General features: G+C 39.3%; 1 protein-coding gene across 1 annotated transcript; it reads left to right on the top strand.

Moving 5' to 3' along the window:
- Positions 1-8,145: 8,145 nt before the first annotated feature.
- LOC121144570 (olfactory receptor 24-like) lies at positions 8,146-9,343 on the top strand. The gene has a single exon (XM_040962848.1). It carries the CDS (start codon positions 8,146-8,148, stop codon positions 9,106-9,108), a length of 963 nt encoding a protein of 320 aa, XP_040818782.1. The 3' UTR covers positions 9,109-9,343.
- The last annotated feature ends 12,286 nt before the right edge of the window (positions 9,344-21,629 follow it).

Genomic DNA, 21,629 nt, shown 5'->3' with positions numbered 1-21,629 from the left:
AGGAAAAACTGGAATTTCATTATGTGTTTAAAATTAAATACATGAAATGCTTAAAACTTTGTCTCTATATATAAATAGAAGAGAAAAATATTATACTATGAAAGTAATCTGTGATTAATATTTAACAGCTATGGATGAAATCATCACTTTTCCTTGTAACTCTTGTTTGTAGGCTTGCTTGTATTCTCTCTAAGCTAGGGTCTATTTGCTTGCTGAATTCTTCATTTTGTGGGGCTTTATGCCTTTAACTGTTGCGTAAGATAAAACTATGTTGTTTCAAAAACTAGAAGCAAGGCCCAGTGGCGTGGCCTAGTGGCTTAAGTCCTCGCCTTGAATGCGCCAAGATCTCACGTGGGCGCCGGTCCTAATCCTGGCAGCTCCACTTCCCATCCAGCTCCCTGCTTGTGACCTGGGAAGGTAGTCGAGGACAGCCCAATGCTTTGGGATCCTGCACCCATGTGGGAGACCTGGAGGAAGTTCCTGGCTCCTGGCTCCGGATCGGCACAGCACCAGCTGTTGTGGTCACTTGGGGAGTGAATCATTGGATGAAAGGTCTTCCTCTCTGTTTCTCCTCCTCTCTTATAATAGAAAATAAATGAATCTTAAAAAAAAAAAACCAAAAACTTGAAGCAAGGAAAAATAGAAGGAAGTAAGGGATGGAGGAAGGGAATAGCATATTCTTAGGCTAGAAAAAATCTATGAACTGTATTGAATGTATTAAAATTAAACAACTAAAAATGAATGAATGAAAGACTGCATGGTATTTTGAAGAAATGAAAATAAAAGCAAAAATATCAACCCACCTGAGATACAGTAAAAAGCAGTATTGAAAGGGCTATTGATATTATATTTTGAATGAAGGTTGCCTTATATCAGCAAGAACATATGATATTTGTTTCTTTTTTTTTTTGGAATTGGCTTATTTCACTGAACGTAAAGGTCTCTAGTTGGAACTATTTGGTTGTAAATCGTAGAATTTCATTCTTTTTAGTGGCTGAATATTATTTCATGGAGTAGATGTACTACAGTTTCTTTATCTACTCCTCTTGATGAACATCTGTGTTGTTTCCATGTCTGCTACTGTAAATCGTGCTGCTGTAAATGTACAATTACATATCCCATTCTCATATGTAGATATAATTTCCTTTGGGCATATTCCTGGGCGGATAGCTGGCTCATACAGCAGGTCAATTTTTCAGTTCTCTTAGCACTCTCCATACAGACTTCCAACATGGTTGTACTAACCTCCATTTCCACCAACAGTGAAAGAGGATAATTTTCTCTCCACATGCACACCAGCAGGTGTTGTTGGTAGAGTTCTGAATGTAGGCCAATCTCACTGATGCTGGCTGTGGGCTTGTCATATCGCCTTGAATGTGTTGAGTAATGTTCCTTCTTGACTGATTAATTTAATGTCCTTTTTTTAACATAAAAAATATGAATAAAATAATTTTTTTAAATGTGTTTAATACACAGGAGAGTTTCCTGAAATCTCCATAAAAGAAAATAAACAAGCATTTGGATTTCAACTAAATTTAAAGTCAAGGACAGTGTTAGAAAATTGAGGAATTAAATCATAGATTGGGGTAAATATTTACATTATATGTAACTGATGAATTGTTAGCAAACAGAATATATGAAACAAAATCATTGCAAGTTATCATTAAAAGGCAATTAAGCTAATTAAAATGTCAAACTTACTAGAAGGAAATCATGAATACGTAAGAAGATACTCAACATCACTAGTCACTGGAAACCAAATGAAAAACAAATGCCCTAGGACGGTATATGTGTTACCTATAGATTTGTATTTTATACTTGTTGAATATTATGGTTAGTGCTACCTTAGGCCTATGATTTCAATGTAAATTGAGTTGTGTTATTGCAAAAATTAAAGGAAAAATAAAAAAGTGGAAAAGAGTGGGGGAGTGAGGGAAGTATGATCATCTTCTTAAAGTTATCTTTATGAAATATGTGAAATCTGTTCCCTTTCTATGAATAAAGCTTATTTAAATAAACACTTCATCTTTAAATAGATTTTCATCGAGAGAATATTTTGCTTCCTAAATCTGTGACCTGGTGGCACCAGAGCTTAGAGCAAACTTCCACAAGTCACAAAGCCATTCATTTATACTTTGGGGACTGGGAATGGGCAATGAAGCAGGGCTCTCCCCACAATGAATCCTTGAGAGACAAGTGGTCCCAGATGTCTCTGCACTGGTGCAGGGAAGTCTGGGGATTGTGCTTGAGCTAGCACGCTAATGAATTGTTTTTCCTGGTTTCTAACCAACTTGTCTGACATAAGATCAGGCGGATCCTCTGTGATTTCTCTTTCCTTGAAGCAAGTGAGGGTTCCAAGTTCCAGGAGTTGTTTTTGCATTCCATATAGGGGAGGATGCTTTCTGGCCTTTAGATTTGATGTTTGCCCTCTTGGTAAGTGAGGACCAACAGCCAACAGTCAAATCGCTACCTTGACAATGAAGGGATGATAAACTCCTCTTGACTCAGCTCAGGAAGGCCAGTAAGTCATTCACTCCATCTTTCCCCCTTTCAGCCAGGCACGAGAAGCATGACGAGCCGTTGGAAAATAGTTTCAAAATGCTTTGGATTGAATTCTAGAGCTGATCTTGAATGTGGTACACCAGTAATTTGGGAGCTTTGTCGTATGCCTCTCTGAAGTGTGGGATGGCTACATAGGTTTCAACCAGAGGACTGCTTTACCAGGTTGTGAACTTCACAGTCCCTGAAATCCCAGTTTTCTAAAATCTCCACGATACCCCTGGAGGAGACTTGAAATACAGAGGGAATACATCAGGTCAAGCAGGTTACATTTCAACTTGGAAAAACCAGAAATTTTGAGCCATCTTTCTCAGCACTGCAGAGGTCAGAACGAGCGTGTTATGTCTTCACAAGAACTGATGAAGAGATAGGAGGGAAGGGGGATTGGGTTGCTAGTGGGGGAGTCAGGGGAGTGTGGTTGTCTTCTTGAAATTGTATCTGCAGAATGCATAAAATATGTTTTATGCTGATGAAATATGTTTTATAGTAATAGAATTGAAAATAATAAATGTACTCCTGGCAGGTGGGCATTTAATCCTGCGGGGAGAGAATCAGGGTTAAGAGACTTCTGACATCAGCTTTTAGGACGATTTGTGCTACAAAAGCCTACGTTCTTTGGTTTGATGTCACCTATTTGTGTGTAATTTTCCATTAGTGCTGATATTGCTTTAAAAATCGCTTAATTTAGTATCTCATGCTTCATGGTTGCAGGGGTTATGTGGCTTTTATGCTGGTAAATGTCAGACAAGGGACTGCCCTGAAGATCAAACCTGCAATAAACAGGAATGCATTGATCAGCCTTTCCTGAACTAGAGCCCAAGATGTTTGCACAATTTCTCTTATAAAAATCTTATAAAGGAGCACATTCAGACCACAACAAGATATGCTCAGATTGAATCTGAATCATAAGTTTTTTCTGTATGTTTTAAAATGTTAAGTCCAAATATATAAATAAATCATGCATTCAGTACTTGAGTAAACGTGGAATTGATTGGACTTACTAATTCAACATCCAGAAATGTTTTTGTTTTCATATTCACATACTATTCTGAATGTTTTCTGTGGCCCATAATGTATGCTAGATGACCTGTGACATTCAGTAAGGGCCATCCATTTTGCTATCTCTTAAAGTCAAAGGCAGCACTTGTAGTCAAATCTGATATCATGATTTTGACATAACCTAAATATCATTGTACTAAGGCTGTTGTTTTGGCACAGTTATTAAGCCATAATTTTCAATGCACACATTCTATATAGGAGTGTGGATTCATGTCTTGGCTTCTGTACTTCCAATCTGGATTCCTACTAAGGCTCCTGGAAAGACAGCAGATGTCCCAAGAAGATGTCCAGAGAGTGGGCTCAGGTTGGAGTTCTGGCTCCTAGTTTCAGGCTGACGCAGACCTGGATGTTGTGGCATTTGGAGACTAAGTTGATGACTGGAAGTTCTCTCTCTCTGTTTCTGTATTACTTCCCACTGCTCTCTGCAGCTCTGCCTTTCAAATAAATAGTAAATTTTTAAAATTTATTTTTATCTTTATTAATACAAAGAGAACAGACTTACTATGTTTCACAGAGAAATTCTAAGATAACCATACTTCTTTCCCTCTCGCCATCCCTCCCTCGATCCCACCTCCTTCTTTTCTTTCTTCCTTGAATTTCTGCAATGATATGCTTTCAATTAAATTTGTTGCCATAGGCTTAATGCAGTATTTATGGCAGTGTACATCAAGTAAGAAGTAGAACTGCTACTGATCCACAAGCATAGGGACAAGGACCAGTATTAATTAATCATAGAATTTCCGTTCCATTCTTTTTTCAATTTTAAAACAATATTCAAGTTGAATTCACCTGTTGAATTGATTCCACTATGGATTCCAAGGCGTTGATTTCTTCTTGCAATTTTTTCATTGCCTCTTCTAACATTTCATGTGTTTCTTCTTGTGAGTGGCTAATGAAAGCATCACCAATTTGACAAGGAATCATTAAGCAGTCATTATCTGCAAGCATGGTATCATCACAAGCATCTTCTAAATTCTGGAGTTGTTTCTTTTTACTTCTATTTCTGCTTTTAGCTCTGTGATTCTATTCGTGTTCCGCACAAATTTATTTATCCTTTGTTGATCTTCGAAAGTAACACTGATATCTTCTGCAGCCGCCTTCTTCATGGTGGCCACCAGCTTGGGACTCTTAGTTCCATTCTTATACACTGACTTTTTTCTGTATTCTGTATTAATTGTCACAATCATAGAAAACACACGTTATTTGTTTTTTAGGGATTGGTTTGATTCACTAAGCGTGATGGTCTCTACTTGCATCCATTTGGTTGCAAAATACAGGATTTAATTTTTTTATGGATGAGTAGTAGTCTATCATATGTATATATATATATATAATTACGTGTGTGTATGTATTTTTATCTAATCAGTTTTATCCAACATCTGGGTTGATTCTGTATCTTAGCTATATAATCATGAAAGAACAAATAACTCTTCCATATGCCGATTTCACTTTTTGGGGGTAAATTTCCCAGAGTGGGTGGCTAGGTCATATGGTAGATCATTTTTTTGATGTCTGAGGAATCTCCATACTGTCTTCCATAGTGTTTGTAATGATGTATATTCTCACCAGCAGTATATTAGAGTACATTTTTCTACGCATCTTCACCAGTGTTTACTATTTTTTGATTTTTGAATGAGAGCCATCCTAACCAGGGTGAGGTGAAACCTCATTGCGATTTTTATTTGCATTTCTCTGTTGGATAGTAACCCTGAACATTTTCTCATATGTCTATTACCTATTTGTATTTCATCCTTCGAAAACACCAATTTCTTAACTGGATTGTTCACTTTCTTATTGCTGAGTTTCTTGAGCTGTTCATGAATTTTAGGTAGTAATCTTTTTGCAGATGTATAATTTGAAGATATTTTCTCTCATTCTGTAGGTTGTTTGTTGATTCCTTTGCTGTGCAGAACCTTCTTAGCTTGATGTAATCCCATTTGTCCATTCCTTTCTTTTATCGCCTGTAATTCTGGGGTCTTATGCACAAAATCTCTGCCTGTGTCAGTGTCTTGGAGAGTGTCCCTGATGTTTTCCTCTAGTAATCTGACAGAATGACGTCTGCCCATACATTTATCATTTTATCCAGAAGAAACAAGATGAGCCAAAGTGGCTCCTAACACTGAGAGGCACTTATTTTAAGGTTGATATTAAGTGTTTGAGACTCCTATGAAGCTCAGAATACAAAAGCAAAAGTAAATGATTGGCACCTCATCAAACTTAAATGCTTTTGCCAAGCAAAAAAAAAAAAAAACCCAGTAAAATGAAAAGTATATATATTGAAAAAAAATCTGCAAACTATATATAAAATATTAAAACTCACAGTTTACAAAGAACTCATGCAACTCAATAACAAGAAAACATATCACCCAGTTTAAAAAATGGGTAGACATTTTTGTAAAAAGGGATAAACATTTTGTAAAAGTGATGTAAATATAAAAAAAAGATGTAAAAATGTTCAGCAAGTACATGAAATGCTATCCAAATGAATTACTCATCAGAAAAATGCAAACCAAAATAACCATGAGTTATCACCTCATAACTACTAGGATGGCTATTATCAAAAAAGGAAGACACTAAAACTTGGTTAGTGCATGGAAAGAAAAGAAAACCCTGTGTAATACTAGTGATATCATAGATTGCTGTAGCCATTATGAAAAACGGTGTGGAAGTTCTTAAAGAAATTAAAATTAAACCAAAACATGACCCAGCAATCTCTTTCCTGGAGACCTGTAGAGTCAAAGGAAATGCAATCACCAGCCTGCATCAGTGTTCCCATATTAATTAACAGCATTATTGCATGATAGTCAAAGTAATGGGAATAGCCTGCATGTCCATAAATGGATAAATGCATTAGGAAACACATACATACACAATGAAATAGCATCTGGTCGTAAAAGATGGAGAGATCATATCATTAGTCACAATATGGATGACCTGGGGGACATTACACTAAGTGAAATAAACAAAACACAGAAAGAAAAATATCACATGATATCACCTCTGTGAAAGCAAAAAATAAAATTCAAATATACAGAAATAGAGAGTAAAACAATAGTTACTAGGGTTGAAGTGAAGAGGATAAAATAGAGAGATGCAGGTTAAAAGATAGAGTCACTTCTGTAGCGTGAAACAGTCTAATCTATATTACCATGGCTGTGGTTAGCAGTGATGTCTTATATTTGGGACTTTTGCTGAGTAGATTGTACTTGCTCTTCCTATGTAGGAGTAAGAGGCTCACAGGACATTATGTGAGATGATCCAGTATCGTAACTATTTTACTAAACGCAAGGATTCTATAAAGCTAAGTTTCTTTTGGTACAAGAATCATTAAATCCATTCATGGTTTTCCGTAAAACTCATTTTCCATGAACATTCTGAAAATCCTTCATAGAAGAGTCTTTCAGTTCTATTTTCCAAGAACTTTTAGAAGTTCCCTCTTATGCGTATTTTACCATGTTGTAAATCTTAAATATATAGTAAAAATTACTTTAAAGATAGTTGAAATCTAACAAGCAAACAAAACAGGTGCAGGGATAGATGCTCTAAAGATTGGATTTTTAAAATCCAGGGGTCCAGAAGAGGAGCAGCCATGTTGGGGGGAAATGGGAGCAGTATTTTAGACGTTTCCTGTACCTTTGCTTGTAGAAAGTAGGAATATTTGAGAGGGTCTACGCTGAAGAGTCTGTGTTCCTGCTCTACATTTTCGTCTTGTCCTCACCGGGAGTCAGTCATGTGCCTTTTGCTCTTCCTCCTACATGTCAAAGTTGCTTCTCAGAGATTCCTTCCTGGTTAACCTGTCAGATGCTGGCTTCCCCAGATCTCCACACCAACTTCTGTTCATTCATTCAACCTTAGGATTCATTCAACCTCCAACCTTAGGATTCATTCAACCAATCACCTCCATTGTCCTTAGAAGTAAAGCTTCCTGATATAGACATGATGTACTACTATTCACTAGTAGTACATCTTAAGAAAACAAATTAGATTCAAATATGATGATAAAAATTGTCTTTCGATGACAAAGATAACATGCATTGGTGAGAAACTGATTTTTCAATTCACACACGCTGTCCAACAAGAAAACATTTTTTTATTTTTTCAGGTGTAACCTTTCAGTATTCTTACCTAAAAATATTTATATGTTTATACTTACTAAAAAGGAACTGTATGTATTCACACTGTTCTTCTCTTTGAGTTTTTTTTAACTTACTGCACTATTCACTTAATTATATGATTAGTCATTGAATCCTGGCATAGCCTGATAAGATACATGCACTCCAGAACACATTTCTATATGCTGCCTTATTCCAATAGCTTAAAAATTGTCTGATCCTAACTATGTTTTTAAATATGCAATTTCAAATTATAAAAACTGTAAGTTGTAAATTTAAGCTTTACCAAATGAAAATTCTCAAAACCAAAGGATTTTTAAAAATAACGACGAGGGGGGGGTGCCTTCAACACAGTCTTATCTTACTTTCATGCTGTTTATTTATAACAAACTTTATCTCACACAGAATTCCAGACATGGACAGAAGAAACCACACCAACTTGTATGAATTTCTTCTCCTGGGCTTCTCTGAGCGCCCAGAGCAGCGCCCCCTCCTGCTTGGGCTCTTCCTGGCCATGTATGTTGTCACTGTGGTGGGAAACCTGCTCATCATCCTGGCCATCAGCTCAGACCTGCATCTCCACACACCCATGTATCTCTTCTTGGCTAACTTGTCCTTTTCTGACATAGGTTTCATCTCTGCAGTAGTTCCCAATATGCTGGATAATATTAGCTCAGGAATTAAGCTGATTTCTTATCTTGGATGTCTGACACAACTCTATTTCTTTGGCCTATTTGCAAATCTAGACAACTTTCTCCTGGCTGTAATGGCACTTGACCGCTATGTGGCCATCAGCCATCCTCTCCACTACACCACAATCATGAACTCCCAGCGCTGTGTCCTGTTGGTGGCTGGGTCATGGGTGATCACTGCCTTCCATGCTCTAGTGCATACCCTTTTAGTGACCAGACTTTCCTTCTGTGGTCCCAATATCATCCCTCACTTCTACTGTGATCTGGTCCCACTCCTGAAGCTGGCTTGCTCCAGTACTTACATTAATTACCTGGTACTCACCTTTGTGGCAGGATCATTGCTGATCGGACCCTTTGTCTGCATCCTCACATCTTACTTCTACATTGCCCTGGCTATCCTGAGAATTGACTCTGTCGTAGGTAAGCGAAAGGCCTTCTCCAACTGCACGTCCCACCTCTCTGTGGTCTCTCTGTTCTACAGCACAGCTATTGGAGTCTACTTATGCCCCCCATCAACCTACTCAGGTGGGAAGGACAGAGTCTTCTCAGTCATGTACACAGTGGTGACCCCCATGCTGAACCCATTCATCTACAGCCTGAGAAACAGGGACATGAAGGGGGCACTGGAGAAACTGCTCAGAAGAATATCAAAGCTTTTTCTCAGGACCTGCAAGACTCTGGACTGAGAGCTGGCACTTGGTCTCCTGAGAGCCCAAACCACTGTAGCTCCCTTGAAAACAAGACTTTTTGATGTCATGTTTCTGTTTTCTAAATTTTGTTTTTAAAGAACATATTAATACATTGGTTTCTCAGAATCATAACCAATGCATGACCATTACGATATCACACTTTGAAATGCAGGTTGACTTTCAAGGATAAAGCGGAAATTGATAATATAATTTCTAACTTCTAGTCATCTTTCCGAAGGGCGCATACTCTGCTTTCTTCCACCCACTCTCAAGATGGTTCTTGTTTGGATTTGCCGTATATTTAACAGAAGCTGCACATGGAGGACTTGTATATATATAAAGTGAAAGTCTAAATGTTTGTTTTTAGCTGAAGCCATTCAGGAAATCTAGAAGAGAGCTCTAGCCTAAAAATATGGGATTCATGAGGCCCAGTAGTATGAAGGAAGTATTCTGATTCTGTCCATGAGAAAAAAGAAGGGACCTTGGGGTTCCAGTGCTGCCTTTGGCATTAATGAATGGTGTGACAGCTACATAATACTGAATGAGTCCAAGTGTTGGTTTTTCAATTGTAAAATAAAGTGATTTGACTGTATTAGTCTAAAACCACACACACCAGTTCTGCTATTTAGATTTAGGATAACAAAAACCCAAGATCTGGACTTAGGAGTTAGAAATCAAGATCCTGAGTTCACCTTTTTTCTTTTTTCAACTTTTTATTTTTGATAATGGTTACATAGTTGATCAGGGTGGGAAGGATTAAGGGTTCGGGGAAAGTGGGTGAGACCGTTGTTTCCAAATTTTGTTTTTTCTTCTTCGTATATCTGGGAGAAGGGGCAGATAAGGAGAGAAGCTACACCCAGCCTCCCAACTGCCACAATACCCAGAGATGGGGAACGATGACCCAATATCAACTCATGGTCCCAAGGCTTCTGCTTAGGTGGTTTAGATAGTTCTATCTCACTGATCCAAGGATAAGGAAATCCTTCCAGTGTCTATTGGCTGACATAGTCTACCTTAGAGTCTCCATTCCCCCAGATATTTGCTGTCATTGTTGATTGCAGTAGTTGTCTGATTTCATCTGTCCTCCTTTCTCTGCTATGGTACCAGATATCCTCTACAAGCCCCAATGGACTGCCATATCCTCTGTGTGCCTTTGAGTGTGCCATCCACTGTTCCATCTTTTTCTCTGAGGAGGCCCAGTTCCAACACATGTACTCTATTGTCAGACCACCAATCCTGGATATGAGCCCTCATCTCCCCACATGCCCAACCCGTGCCATCCTCCAAACCCCCTGCAACCCCACACACCAAGCCCCCACAAGCATACTGCCAGATCGCCAGTGGGCTTCACCTGAGGTGCCAGTGGTGCTCTGGGCCACCTGACCTGGATCTGCCAGATGCCCCAACCCCAGGACTCACAAACCTAGAACCCATCGTGCTGGTGGGCCTAAGGACCCAAGCCAGCTTACTTGGGTCCTGCTGGACTACCGGTCCCTGGAGCTCATGGACCCAGCACTTACCATGTAGGTGGGTCAAAGAGCCAAGGCCAGGTAACCCAGGCTCTGCTGGACCCCCAGCCATGTCCCCGGGACCTGGTACCCCCATATATATTTAGACAAATAAATAGAGTATTCTAGGCAACGATGTTGGCATATTGGTATGATTAACATAGATTTGACATTAACCAGGCCCAGGATGCCCATCAGCTATTAACTGCTTTTCTCCTAGCAGTGTAACACTTGCCTAGGTACAATGCAACCCAGGCCATTGCCCACAGCTGTGGTGAGTTTCCTACTTTCACATTGTGTATCTTGAAGCAACTTCCATCTTTTTTGAGTTTTCTAATAGAAAAACAAGTAAATCATAGGATTACTCCGAGTAATAAATGATGCGTGAACTGACTTTGATTTCAATAAGTGATCAATAAATGTTTATTGAATCCAGTTCTCCAGAGTTATTATTCATTCTAACAATTTTTTTTCTGGTTTAGGATTTTTAATTTTTAAATTTTTTTAAAGATTTTTTTTTATTACAAAGTCAGATATACAGAGAGGAGGAGAAACAGAGAGGAAGATCTTCTATCCAATGATTCACTCCCCAAGTGAGCGGCAATGGCCAGTGCTGTGCCGATCTGGAGCCAAGAGCCAGGAACTTCTCCAGGTCTCCCACACGGGTGCAGCATCCCAAAGCATTGGGCTGTCCTTGACTGCTTTCCCAGGCCACAAGCACGGAGCTGGATGGGAAGCTGAGCTGCCTGGATTAGAACTGGCGCCCATATGGGATTCTGGCATGTTCAAGGTGAGGACTTAAGCCGCTAGGCCATGGCGCTGGGCCTGAGGAGTTTTCATTTTTTTTTAATTGTTGCTTTCAAATATAATTGGACCAATATTGAAGCCAATGACAGAATTCCATTCCATATGAATAATATTCTAGTATATATATAATTGCATTATAAATATATTCCATTATATGCAATATAATTCCATTATCTGTATGTGTATGTGTGAATGATATTTTCACTCTAACAAATTTTAAGGCTTCCCTTCTTATTATTTATTTATTTATTTATTTATTTTGGTTGAGGGAATTCCCAAATGACTCACACTTCCAAAACTCCTGTTTCTAATCTCCTTAAGTATATTTAGAGATCTCCTGGGTGAATACCTCCTGGTTATTTTCTGATGTATACTTACATTTTGGAGGTTTCCAAACATACGGTTAGACAATCCTTTCAAGAGAATGACTTCTGTAATTACCCGTTGACTTCCTATTTGCTGTACACAGGCCATGGATGGTAACTAGATAGAGTGCTGATGGGAGGAATGGTTGATCTACGCTTCCAAGTAGAAGAAAGTCAATTAGGAAAGACTTACTCATTTTTTCCCAGAATATCTCATTGATTAATTTGAGCATTTCAAATCCCAAATCAACGCTGTTAAATGTTCTTAAGAAGTATCCCCCTTATTGGAGCATATTCCCTGGTGTGGCTCCAATTAGTTATCCACATACACAGCCCTGATTATTCCAGCACTGCCCATTGCCAGGACTGGCATAAAACATAAACCCTTCTAGACTTACGGAACAGAATAGGGAAACTAGATATCAGCCTATATATTTATTATTACCAATCTATGACTGGTAAGTGATCGGTAAAATACAAAGTCAAACAAATGGTCTTATATTAGGAAATTTGGATATACACACATAAGGAGAATGAAAGTGGACTCTTATCTTACACTTATAAGGAAATTGTCCAAAAATGAATTAAATGCTGAAATGTAAAAGCCTAAACTTATAAAACTATTAGAAGTGAAAACAGGCAATGTTTTATAATTTGAGCAGTGATTTTTTTTAAAGATATGAACTTAAAAAGTAAAAAAAAAAAAAGTCAGACTAATGATATTGTATCAGACAAAAAGTTCCTACATAAAAAGAGAAATAATCAAAAGAACGAAAAAGAAAAATCGATGAATTTGGAGAAAATATGTGTAAACCCTATATCAGAGAGGAAATTAATATGAAAAACAGGCAAAAAGAAAAGCATGCCTCAATTCAACAGTAAGAAAAACAAATAATTATAAATGGGCAATGGACCCACCTGAATAGAAATTTCTGGGTATAGTTCAGGATAAGTGAAAACTGCAGACAAAGCCGCAGTCTTCTTAGAGAATATCTAAGCAATTGTAAACAGGATTCTGGCAGAAATAAAGGTGGTAAGACCATCACGAAGAAGTCTTGGATAAAAATGATGAACATGACAGGAAAACTAGAGGAAAGGTTCTTGCTCTGGTAATGTGGAAAACAGAATGGTTGGATTATGGCTGTGCCTGAGTGTTCTGGAGATGCAAGGAAAGGGTTATCCGACAGAGAAAATTTTGAAGCAAAGCATTGCAACTGTGGTTCGGCTACTCTTAAAAGCTAATAGCAAAATAGGCAGGGTCTGGGAAAGGGGCTGCAGGTGCCACGTCTGGCTGGGAAGGTGACAAAAAGAAGCCCCTGAAAGAACCCAAGAACCAAGAAAAGGAGATGGAAGAGGAGGTTAAAGCCTTCAAGCAGAAACAGAAAGAGGACCAGAAGAAACCGGCGGAGTTGAAAGCGAAGGCTGTGGGAAGGGCCCCCTGGCCACAGGTGGAAAGAAGAAATCTGGCATAAAGTAAGCTGCTCCTTGTGCCCTCGACTCCCCGCACATGTCTCAACATCTGGAGTCCCGGCTGGAGTGTCTTAGCCGCCCATAGTTAGAATGAAGTGTCACCTTGAAGCACATTGTACATTTACAAATAAACTTTTGTTAGAGTTGAAGGTCGGGGGAACCACCACTGTATGGTAGCTCACTGTCTCCTAAATTGTTTTCATCCAGCCGTTCTGAGCTGCACATAGAACGTAGACCCAGCTGAGAATCCTGCCTGAGGCTGCTCTGTGGTCTCTGTTCTTGAAATTCTGTATCACCTGGAATTAAAACAACTCATTGGAAAGGGGGAAAAAAGCTTATAGCAAAATAAACACAAGAAAATATTAAATTTTTTTAATGAAAAAGGAACTTAAAGATTTGGGCAATGCTCAGTGATTTTGAACCTAAGCCTGCAGAGCTGTAAGAAACACATTTCTATAGTGTACCCACCACTGCCCCATCCAGTGTGTAGTACTTTGTTTTATCACTCCGAATGGACTAAGAGAAACTTTTTCAGGAAAGTTGGATTTGATCCTTGTGATTTTCTGGTGGAGATTGGAGTCAACCGTACATTTATGCCACACTCTGGCATTCATGAAAACAGAGATTGTTATGTCTTACTACACAACCTCTGAGTCCATAGAAGTTACAGAATAAATAATTAGTAGATGAATAAGTCCTGTTGAGAATATTGAATTCAAACCCTGCTTTTGCAATAACTGAAGGGGAAAAAAACAATGAAAAGGAGGAGGCTGAGTGAGAGACAGGGAGAAGGAGGGAAGATTAGAATTGTGCTTGTGAAATACATGAAATCTGCTCTTTTTGTATTAACAGAAAAAATGTTAAGAACCACAAGTCTGGATTCAACACTCTTACCACTGTGACATGCTGATTTCCCTGACTTCCATTGGGACTTACATGACGGCAAAGAACTAAAGTCATTGTTCTTTGCAGGGCACTGATTTGGTAACAAACATTCATCATGTAACTACGTCCCTCATGTTTTCCTTCACCGGTGGGAACTTAAAAAACAATATGAACACAGGATGGTGGTTACTAAAGGCCGAAAGGGCAGGAGAGATGCAGGGAATTTAGATTTTAAAAATAGGATAATCGGAAGAACCAGCACAATGGCCCAATTAGCTAATCCTTTGCCTGCAAGCACCAGGATCCCACACAGGTGCTGTTTGTGTTCCACCTGCTCCACTTCCCATCCAGCTCCCTGTTTATGTGGGAGACCAAAGGAAAGCTCTTGGTTCCTGGCTCCAAACTGGCTCAGCTCTGGCCGTTATGGTCATTTGAGGAATGATGTGGTAAATGGAAGATCTTTCTGTAAATCTACTTTTCCAATAAAATAAATAAAACTTTGCAAAATAGAAGTGGAGTGTGGTTTACGGATTGAGGCAAAATACTAATATAAATGTTAATGAGGAACGTGGGTGTGAGGTTTATGGGAACTTTATACAACTCAGCAATTTTTATTCTATATGTCAGTAACTATGCTTAGAAACTATGTTTGTAAAAGTAGTTGTATTTTACAAACTATGTGAAAATATATTTGTATGTAAATATCTTTGTAAAAAGAGTTATAACTCATGAACTATGTTTGTAAAAAGCTTAAAAAATAAGCAAGGTGATGTGCTAATATGGTATGCTAGAGAAAAAAAGCCCCAAGCTGGTGGTAAGATGTGAAATTCAATTTATACCAATATTTGTTTCATGTGATTTTTTTTTAAAACCTTCTCTCCAATGTCCCTGATTATGATTTAAGATTTAATAAAATCTATATCATAGAATCTTAAGGAGTAAGAAAAATGGTGTACTTTAAGTCACATGATATAGTCATCACATGATTGTCAAAATATAATAATAAAAAAATAAAGGAGTCCTTTGTTTCACAACAGAAGACATGCAATTGGTTGAAATAAGCTGGTCTAAAAAATGACAAATACCATTTTTTATCTGATACCTGATAGTAAAGGCATAGGAATAAGTAGTCATTCTGGTGTATAATTATTGTTTTTAACCCTTGTTTATACTCTGATGGAGCTGTGGTATTTCGACTTTTTATTTGTCAAACAGAATGATTAGTGAAGAGCTAAGCCTGTGAATATAGAGTATATTAAAATTATGTCTTTGTAAGAACTGTTAATGAAAGAGGAGGGAAAGTCTGCTGGAGTATGGAAGTGAGGGAAGTGTGGTTGTGTTCTTGGAATTGTATCGATGGAATGCATAAAGTCTATACATTATATTAACAAAAAATTTAAAAAGCATATTACAAAGCTACAGTAATTGAAACAATCATGCCTTACTATAGTGGAATAGAAGAGAGCCAGATATTAAGCTACACGCACACAGCCACCTGATCTTTATCAAAGTGCCACGCCATGCATTTCAGAAAGGATAGGCTCTACAATAAATGGTGCTGGCAAAATTGCACATACATATTTAGAAGATTGAAGTTAGACACTACCTGTTTACCATATGCACAAACCAACTGGAAGGTGGATCGAAGACCTAGAAACTGGTAAAGGCTTTAACTTGTTGGATAAGATTCCTAGAGTGCAAGCAAAGAAAAACAAAACGAGACAAATGGGATTTTTCTTTAACTCAGAAGTTTCTGCATAATGAAGGCAACAGTCACCACAGAGAAGAGCTATATGACAGGATGAGAGAAAATCTTTGCAATTTAGTTAGATGACAAAATATCTGACATAATTCAGAAGATGTCAGCAACTCAAAAACATAAAACCAACGAAACAAAAAACAATCCAGTTCAGAAATGGGCAAAGAACACAAACTGCTCTCAAAAAAAGGAAAAGAAAAAGAAATACAAATGCCCCCCAAATGCACAAGAATATTCAATATCTTTAGCTACTAGAAAAATGAAAATCAAAACCACAATGAGATATTGTCTCATCCCTGTCAGAAAGGCTTTTATCCAAAATAAAGAGCCTCAAATGTAGGTGAGGGGTTGGAAAAAAGAAGTTGTATATACTGTTCTTGAGAATGTAAGTTAGAGCAGCCGCAATGAAAAGCTAAACACAGACTTCTGATGTGAAACAGGAATTTCACTATTGGATATGAGACACTTGTTGCATTAAAGAGAGACCAAACACATCACATTTATAACAGCCTATTCCCAATTGCCCAAATAGCTAATCAAGCACCAGATGGATAGATAAAACTATAAATACACATAATAGAAAATTATTCAGCTATAAAAGAAATAAAATTCTACCATTTGATCAAAATAGTTGGATCCAGAGGACATCATGTTAAATGAAATAGTCCCAACACAAAAAATATCACATATTTTCCTTTATATGTGGAAGCTAAAACTTACAACAACAACAAAGAAATACCCGTGTGTATTAGTTTTGCTGCAAATAGTGCTTTGTCAAAGCTTCATTTAAGTCTTTGTCGAACAAATTGGTATGAATTACATACTAATTTTAATTATTATGACAGTTTTTATGAATGAAATTGAATATCTATTCATTTATGGTCCTTGCTTACTTTTCTGCTGGACTCTGTATAGTCTCTTTAATTTTTATTCCTTAAAAATTTTTTATTGGCTATAATATAAACTAAAAATTTAAGTATCTCAAAAATGAAAAATATACTAAGTTGAAAAAAGAAAGGAAGTTGGTGCTTAACCACATAATAACCCCAACAATAACAGAACACAACTGAATCATTTGGAATTATTTCCTCCTGTCTATGGTTCTCCATTCACTATGTTGGCTATTTCCTTTGGCTCTGCAAATCTTTTCAGTTTGATGTCATCCTACTTGTTCAGTTGGCTTTTGTTGCATGAGCTTTTGGAATTCTACCCCCAAAAATCATCGCCTCTGCCAATGTTTTGAAGTCCTTTTTTTAGCAGCTTCATAGTTTCAGTGATGACCAAAAAATATGGGCAGGGATACAATCAGAAAATTCAAAGTAGGAAATACTAAGAAAAAATCTGAAATATTTCCCGTGTCACCTAACCCAGGTCCTTGAGCCCACCTGCACGGTGGATGCCAGGTCTGTGAGCCCCAGCAGTTGTGGGGGGTGGATCTGGCAGGGCTTGGGTAGCTTGGCCCGGTCCTTGGGTCCTCCTGTGAGAATTAGTTCTCTTCAGTGAAAAAAAACGGAGCAGTGGACAACTGGCCCCGATATGCATACAGGATATGGCAGCCCATTGGGGCCTGCAGAGGACATCTGATGCCATAACAGAGGAAGGAAAACAGAACAAATTGGACAACTCCCCGAGCTAAACAATGACAGCAAAAAGCTGGTCGAATAGAGACTGAAAGTTGGACTACACCAGTCCATAGGCCTTGGAAGGATTATCTCACCCTTGGATCGTCAAGATTGAGAGCATTTCAGAACTATCTTTCACACCAGGACAGAACCCTTGGAACGTGCACATCCGGGACCCTGGGTTGAAATCAGGTGGTCACTCCCCATCCCTGGGAGCTGGGGCAGTTGGAGGCTGGGCGTGGCTTCTCTCCTTGTCTTCCCCCTTCTTCCAGAAACAGGAAGAAATAGAAAACTTGGAAAAGATGATCATGCCCACTTTTTCCTAACCCTGGATCCTTTCCACCCTGATCAACTATGTCAACATTGTTAAAAACAAAATTTAAAACATCAAATGGCAAAAAGGAGGGAAGTTACCCCCTGTCAATGAGCAAAATAAGAAGTTAAGCTATCCTAAATCATGATTATTTTTTCCCCTCAATCCAGGAGCCTGCAAGGAGTTTGCAAACAGTGCTCTTAGTCCATGTGGAAAGGGGCATTCTCAGATCTCATTGCTGTTACATGCAATCAGTGCAAACTTTTTGGAGGACAATCATGTTGCTTGTTGAAATATAAGGGTCCAACGCAATAGCCTAGTGGCTAAATCCTCGCCTTTTATACACTGGGATCCCATATGGGTGCTGGTTCATGTCCTGGTTGCTCCAGTTCCCATCCAGCTCTTTGTATGTGGCTGGAAAGCAGAGGAGGGTGTCCTAAAGCCATGGGACCCTGTACCTGCTTGGATGACCCGGAAGAGGTGTCTCATTTCTGGCTTCAGATCAGCTTAGCTCTGGCCATTGCACCCACTTGGAAAGCAGACCAGCAGACAAATGCCCCTTCTCTCCTCTCTGTAAATCTGACTTTCAAATAAAATAAATAAATCTTTAAAAAAAAGTTTAGAAGCTGGCAGGGTGGTGTTACAAGCTAATTCTCCATCTGCCAGAGCTGGTATCCCACAAAGCCAACTTGTGTCCTGGCTACTCCACTTCCAAACTCAGCTCCCTGCTCATGACCTGGGGAAGCAGCAGGGGTTGTCCCAAGTCCTTGAGTCCCTGCACCCATGTGGGAGATTTGGAAGAAGCTCCTGGCTCCCAGCTTCAGATCGGTCCAGCTCTGGTCATTGCAGCCATTTGGGGAGTGAATCAGCAGATGAAAGATTTCTCTGTCTCTCCCTCTCTTTCTGTAACTCTGACTTCCCAAGTAAAATAAATACATCTTTTTAAAATTAAGTTTATATTGGTATAAAATTTTTTGAAATTTATTAATTTTTTCATGTTATGCACTTTCCATGAACTTCCTTCCCCTTATAATCAGGGAGGGGGGGGCGAGCGGAGAAATAAGTGAATAGCAGGGGACTATTTTAAATTTGTGGCAAACTTAAAATTCTGTGAAATATTTTAAAAGTAGTTAGATAGATATGATGTTTCCCTAGGAGGTCCATGATTCAAAAAAAGCCTAAGAAGGAAGAATCCCAGTCTTATTAAAACACAACATGCTCAAGTGCACATAGAAAAGCATTTGAATGGACCGATGTCAAAACATTAGCAGCAATTATTCCAGGAGAAAAGCAGAGAGGGTAAAAGACTCACTTTTGGCTCCTTAAGGGTTGATAGGAGTTTTTCTACTATCTTTTGAAATGAGTGTGTGTCCCTTAAAAGAAGAGCAGAAAGACAGGCTGCATCCCCGAGGCCTCATGGCAACCATCCATGTCTCAATCCTATCGAACACTCTGCTAGCATCCTTCTCAGAACGCAACAAAAGCGCACACACAGTGACCCCCCACGACCAGGTTGGCCTCCCAGGCCCTGACCACTCTCCTAGGATCAGCTGAGCTGCCAAGCCATCCCTCCTAATGCTGACATTGGGAGCACTGCCCCATGAGTCTCCCTCCCCAGAGAAGGCAAAGAGCTTGGACAATGACACATTTGGGACTCTGTGCTGGCGGGAGCTGTGCAGTTCCTACAGAACTGTGTGACAAAACCCCGGCTCCCTAGACCTTCCTCAGCTCTGTCCTGCATCAGCAGGTGCACAGCCCTTCGGTGTTGCTGTTCTTTCTTCTGTGCTGGGCCACTGCCTCTGGCCTCCCTGAGTCGCTGCTTCGGTGCTGCTGCTCAAACAAGACTTGATGACCTGTGCTGCCCTAAGGGGACTCATTCCCATCTAACAGAAGTCCATGGTAAGGTGAAGAACTCCACTTAAAGGGTTGCACAGCAGTTTCTGAACACCTTAGGCAATTCCCAGATAGACTCTTAATGATTTCTGGAAGGAAAATGGTCTTATTTAAATTGATCCTTTGCGTGATATTGTGAGCATTGTAACATTTAACCAAGCCATTTTCTGTGTCTTTTCCCTGCACCACACACACACACACACAGAGAGAGAGAGAGAGAGAGAGAGAGAGAGAGAGAGAGAGAGAGAGAGAGAGAGAATGGAGGACTTAGATAGTCCAGAGTCTTTCTTTTCAGGGAAGTTTCTGGGAGTGAGAGAAAATATCTCCTAGAATCCCAGAGACTCGATCAGCTAAGGAGGTGCTTTAAGTAAAAAACGGGGTGAGATGACCCAGAAATTATTCCCCCACCACCTTGAGCTGCTTTGCATTCTCTAAACAACTAACTCTGACTCATCTTCCTACTTCTTGAAATTAATGACCAAACAGGAAAACAGAGAACAGGCTGTCGTGTTATCCAAGAGTCTCCCTAACAAATGGCACGCCATGGACTGCAGTGTCAGCAGTTACAGGGACTTCTATAAGGAGCCCTCCAATTTCCAATAGGAATTAAAAATGGACATCTTCCCACTGTTTCATAGAACGTTTAGAGAACCTTTGCGTTCATATAGTCTCTTCTTCATGCTTCTTTTTAACTGAAATTGGAAAGTTTTATTTTAATATGTGTATTAGCATTTTCTAGAGACAGGACTAGAAATTGAGGGTTTTTTTTTTTTTTTAATAAACACAGCTGCCTGGAGAAAAAAAAAACTGCAGTACAACATCCATAATCATACTGTTTCATGAATATTTAGAGCTTCAGAACCTGACATCAACTCATGCTGGCTGCTTTTTATAAAGCTACTTTATTAAAATCAGGTGCTATTCTTCCTGTTTCCTGGATGAAAAGCCGAGGGTTCACAAAAGCGAAGTGATCTTCCCAAGGTCGCTGAATCATTTCATGACAGGCCGCCTGTCACCAAGGCTCGGATCTGCCACCTCTGAATCAAGTCTCATCCCTGCACATGGCTCTTTTGTGATCCACATCTTTTTATAAAGCAAGAGTCTCCTCTAGGCAGAGCGAAGTCTTCCTTGTCTTTCGACCTCCTTGTCCACACCACATTGCTCTGCCCATGGAGAGCCACTATACTGCATCATGGGTCTGGCAGGATGTTCTCTGCTGCTGATGAGGAAGAAGGTAAAACCTCCAGGGTTTCGCTAACTGGTCCTCCCTCTGTCTGCTTTTGGGACTCCCTGGCTTACAGCTAGGCTTGTTGCAGGAGTGAATCCAAGCATTGCCCACATAGCAGCCCACTGCTGACTGTCTAGAAGAGCTCGGATCATTCTTACATCTTTCAAAAGACTTGAGGAGAAAGAGCCCGTCTTTGTACATTTTAAGCTCAAATCCACCTGATGTCCAACCCTGGATGCCAGGGTCGTGACCTTTTATTTGAAGAAACCGATTGCAATGACAAGCCAAACGGAAAACAAGCATAGGAAGAGAGCGGAGCAGGGAGGCCAACATGAAGATAGAAACAGAATTACTTCTGAGTTAGATTTGCGCTCACTGTAGCTTCAGCTCAAAGCTCTGTGACCTCACTGATAGGAACTGATGTCTCTGCTCTCTAGCTTTATAATAAGGAATTGAACTTGAACAAAATGTGCCGAGCACTTATTGTTGCCAAATGCACAGGACAGCACAATGGAAAAGCAAGAAACAAAGAAGTAAAAACTCTTTAAATGTAAGGAGAATTTGAGGGGCAGCATAGCCCAGTGGTTAAGAGTACACGGGCTGTCCTCTACTGTTTTCCAAGGTCACAAGCAGGGAGCTGAATGGGAAGCAGGGCTACTGAGAGATGA

Source organism: Ochotona curzoniae, unplaced genomic scaffold (genome assembly GCF_017591425.1).
Source record: "Ochotona curzoniae isolate NIBS_2020 unplaced genomic scaffold, NIBS_Ocur_1.0 scaffold_3208, whole genome shotgun sequence".
In the NCBI taxonomy this organism is placed as follows: Eukaryota; Metazoa; Chordata; class Mammalia; order Lagomorpha; family Ochotonidae; genus Ochotona; species Ochotona curzoniae.
The sequence above is the reverse complement of the archived record's forward strand: the minus strand, read 5'-3'. Positions and strand labels throughout refer to the sequence as shown.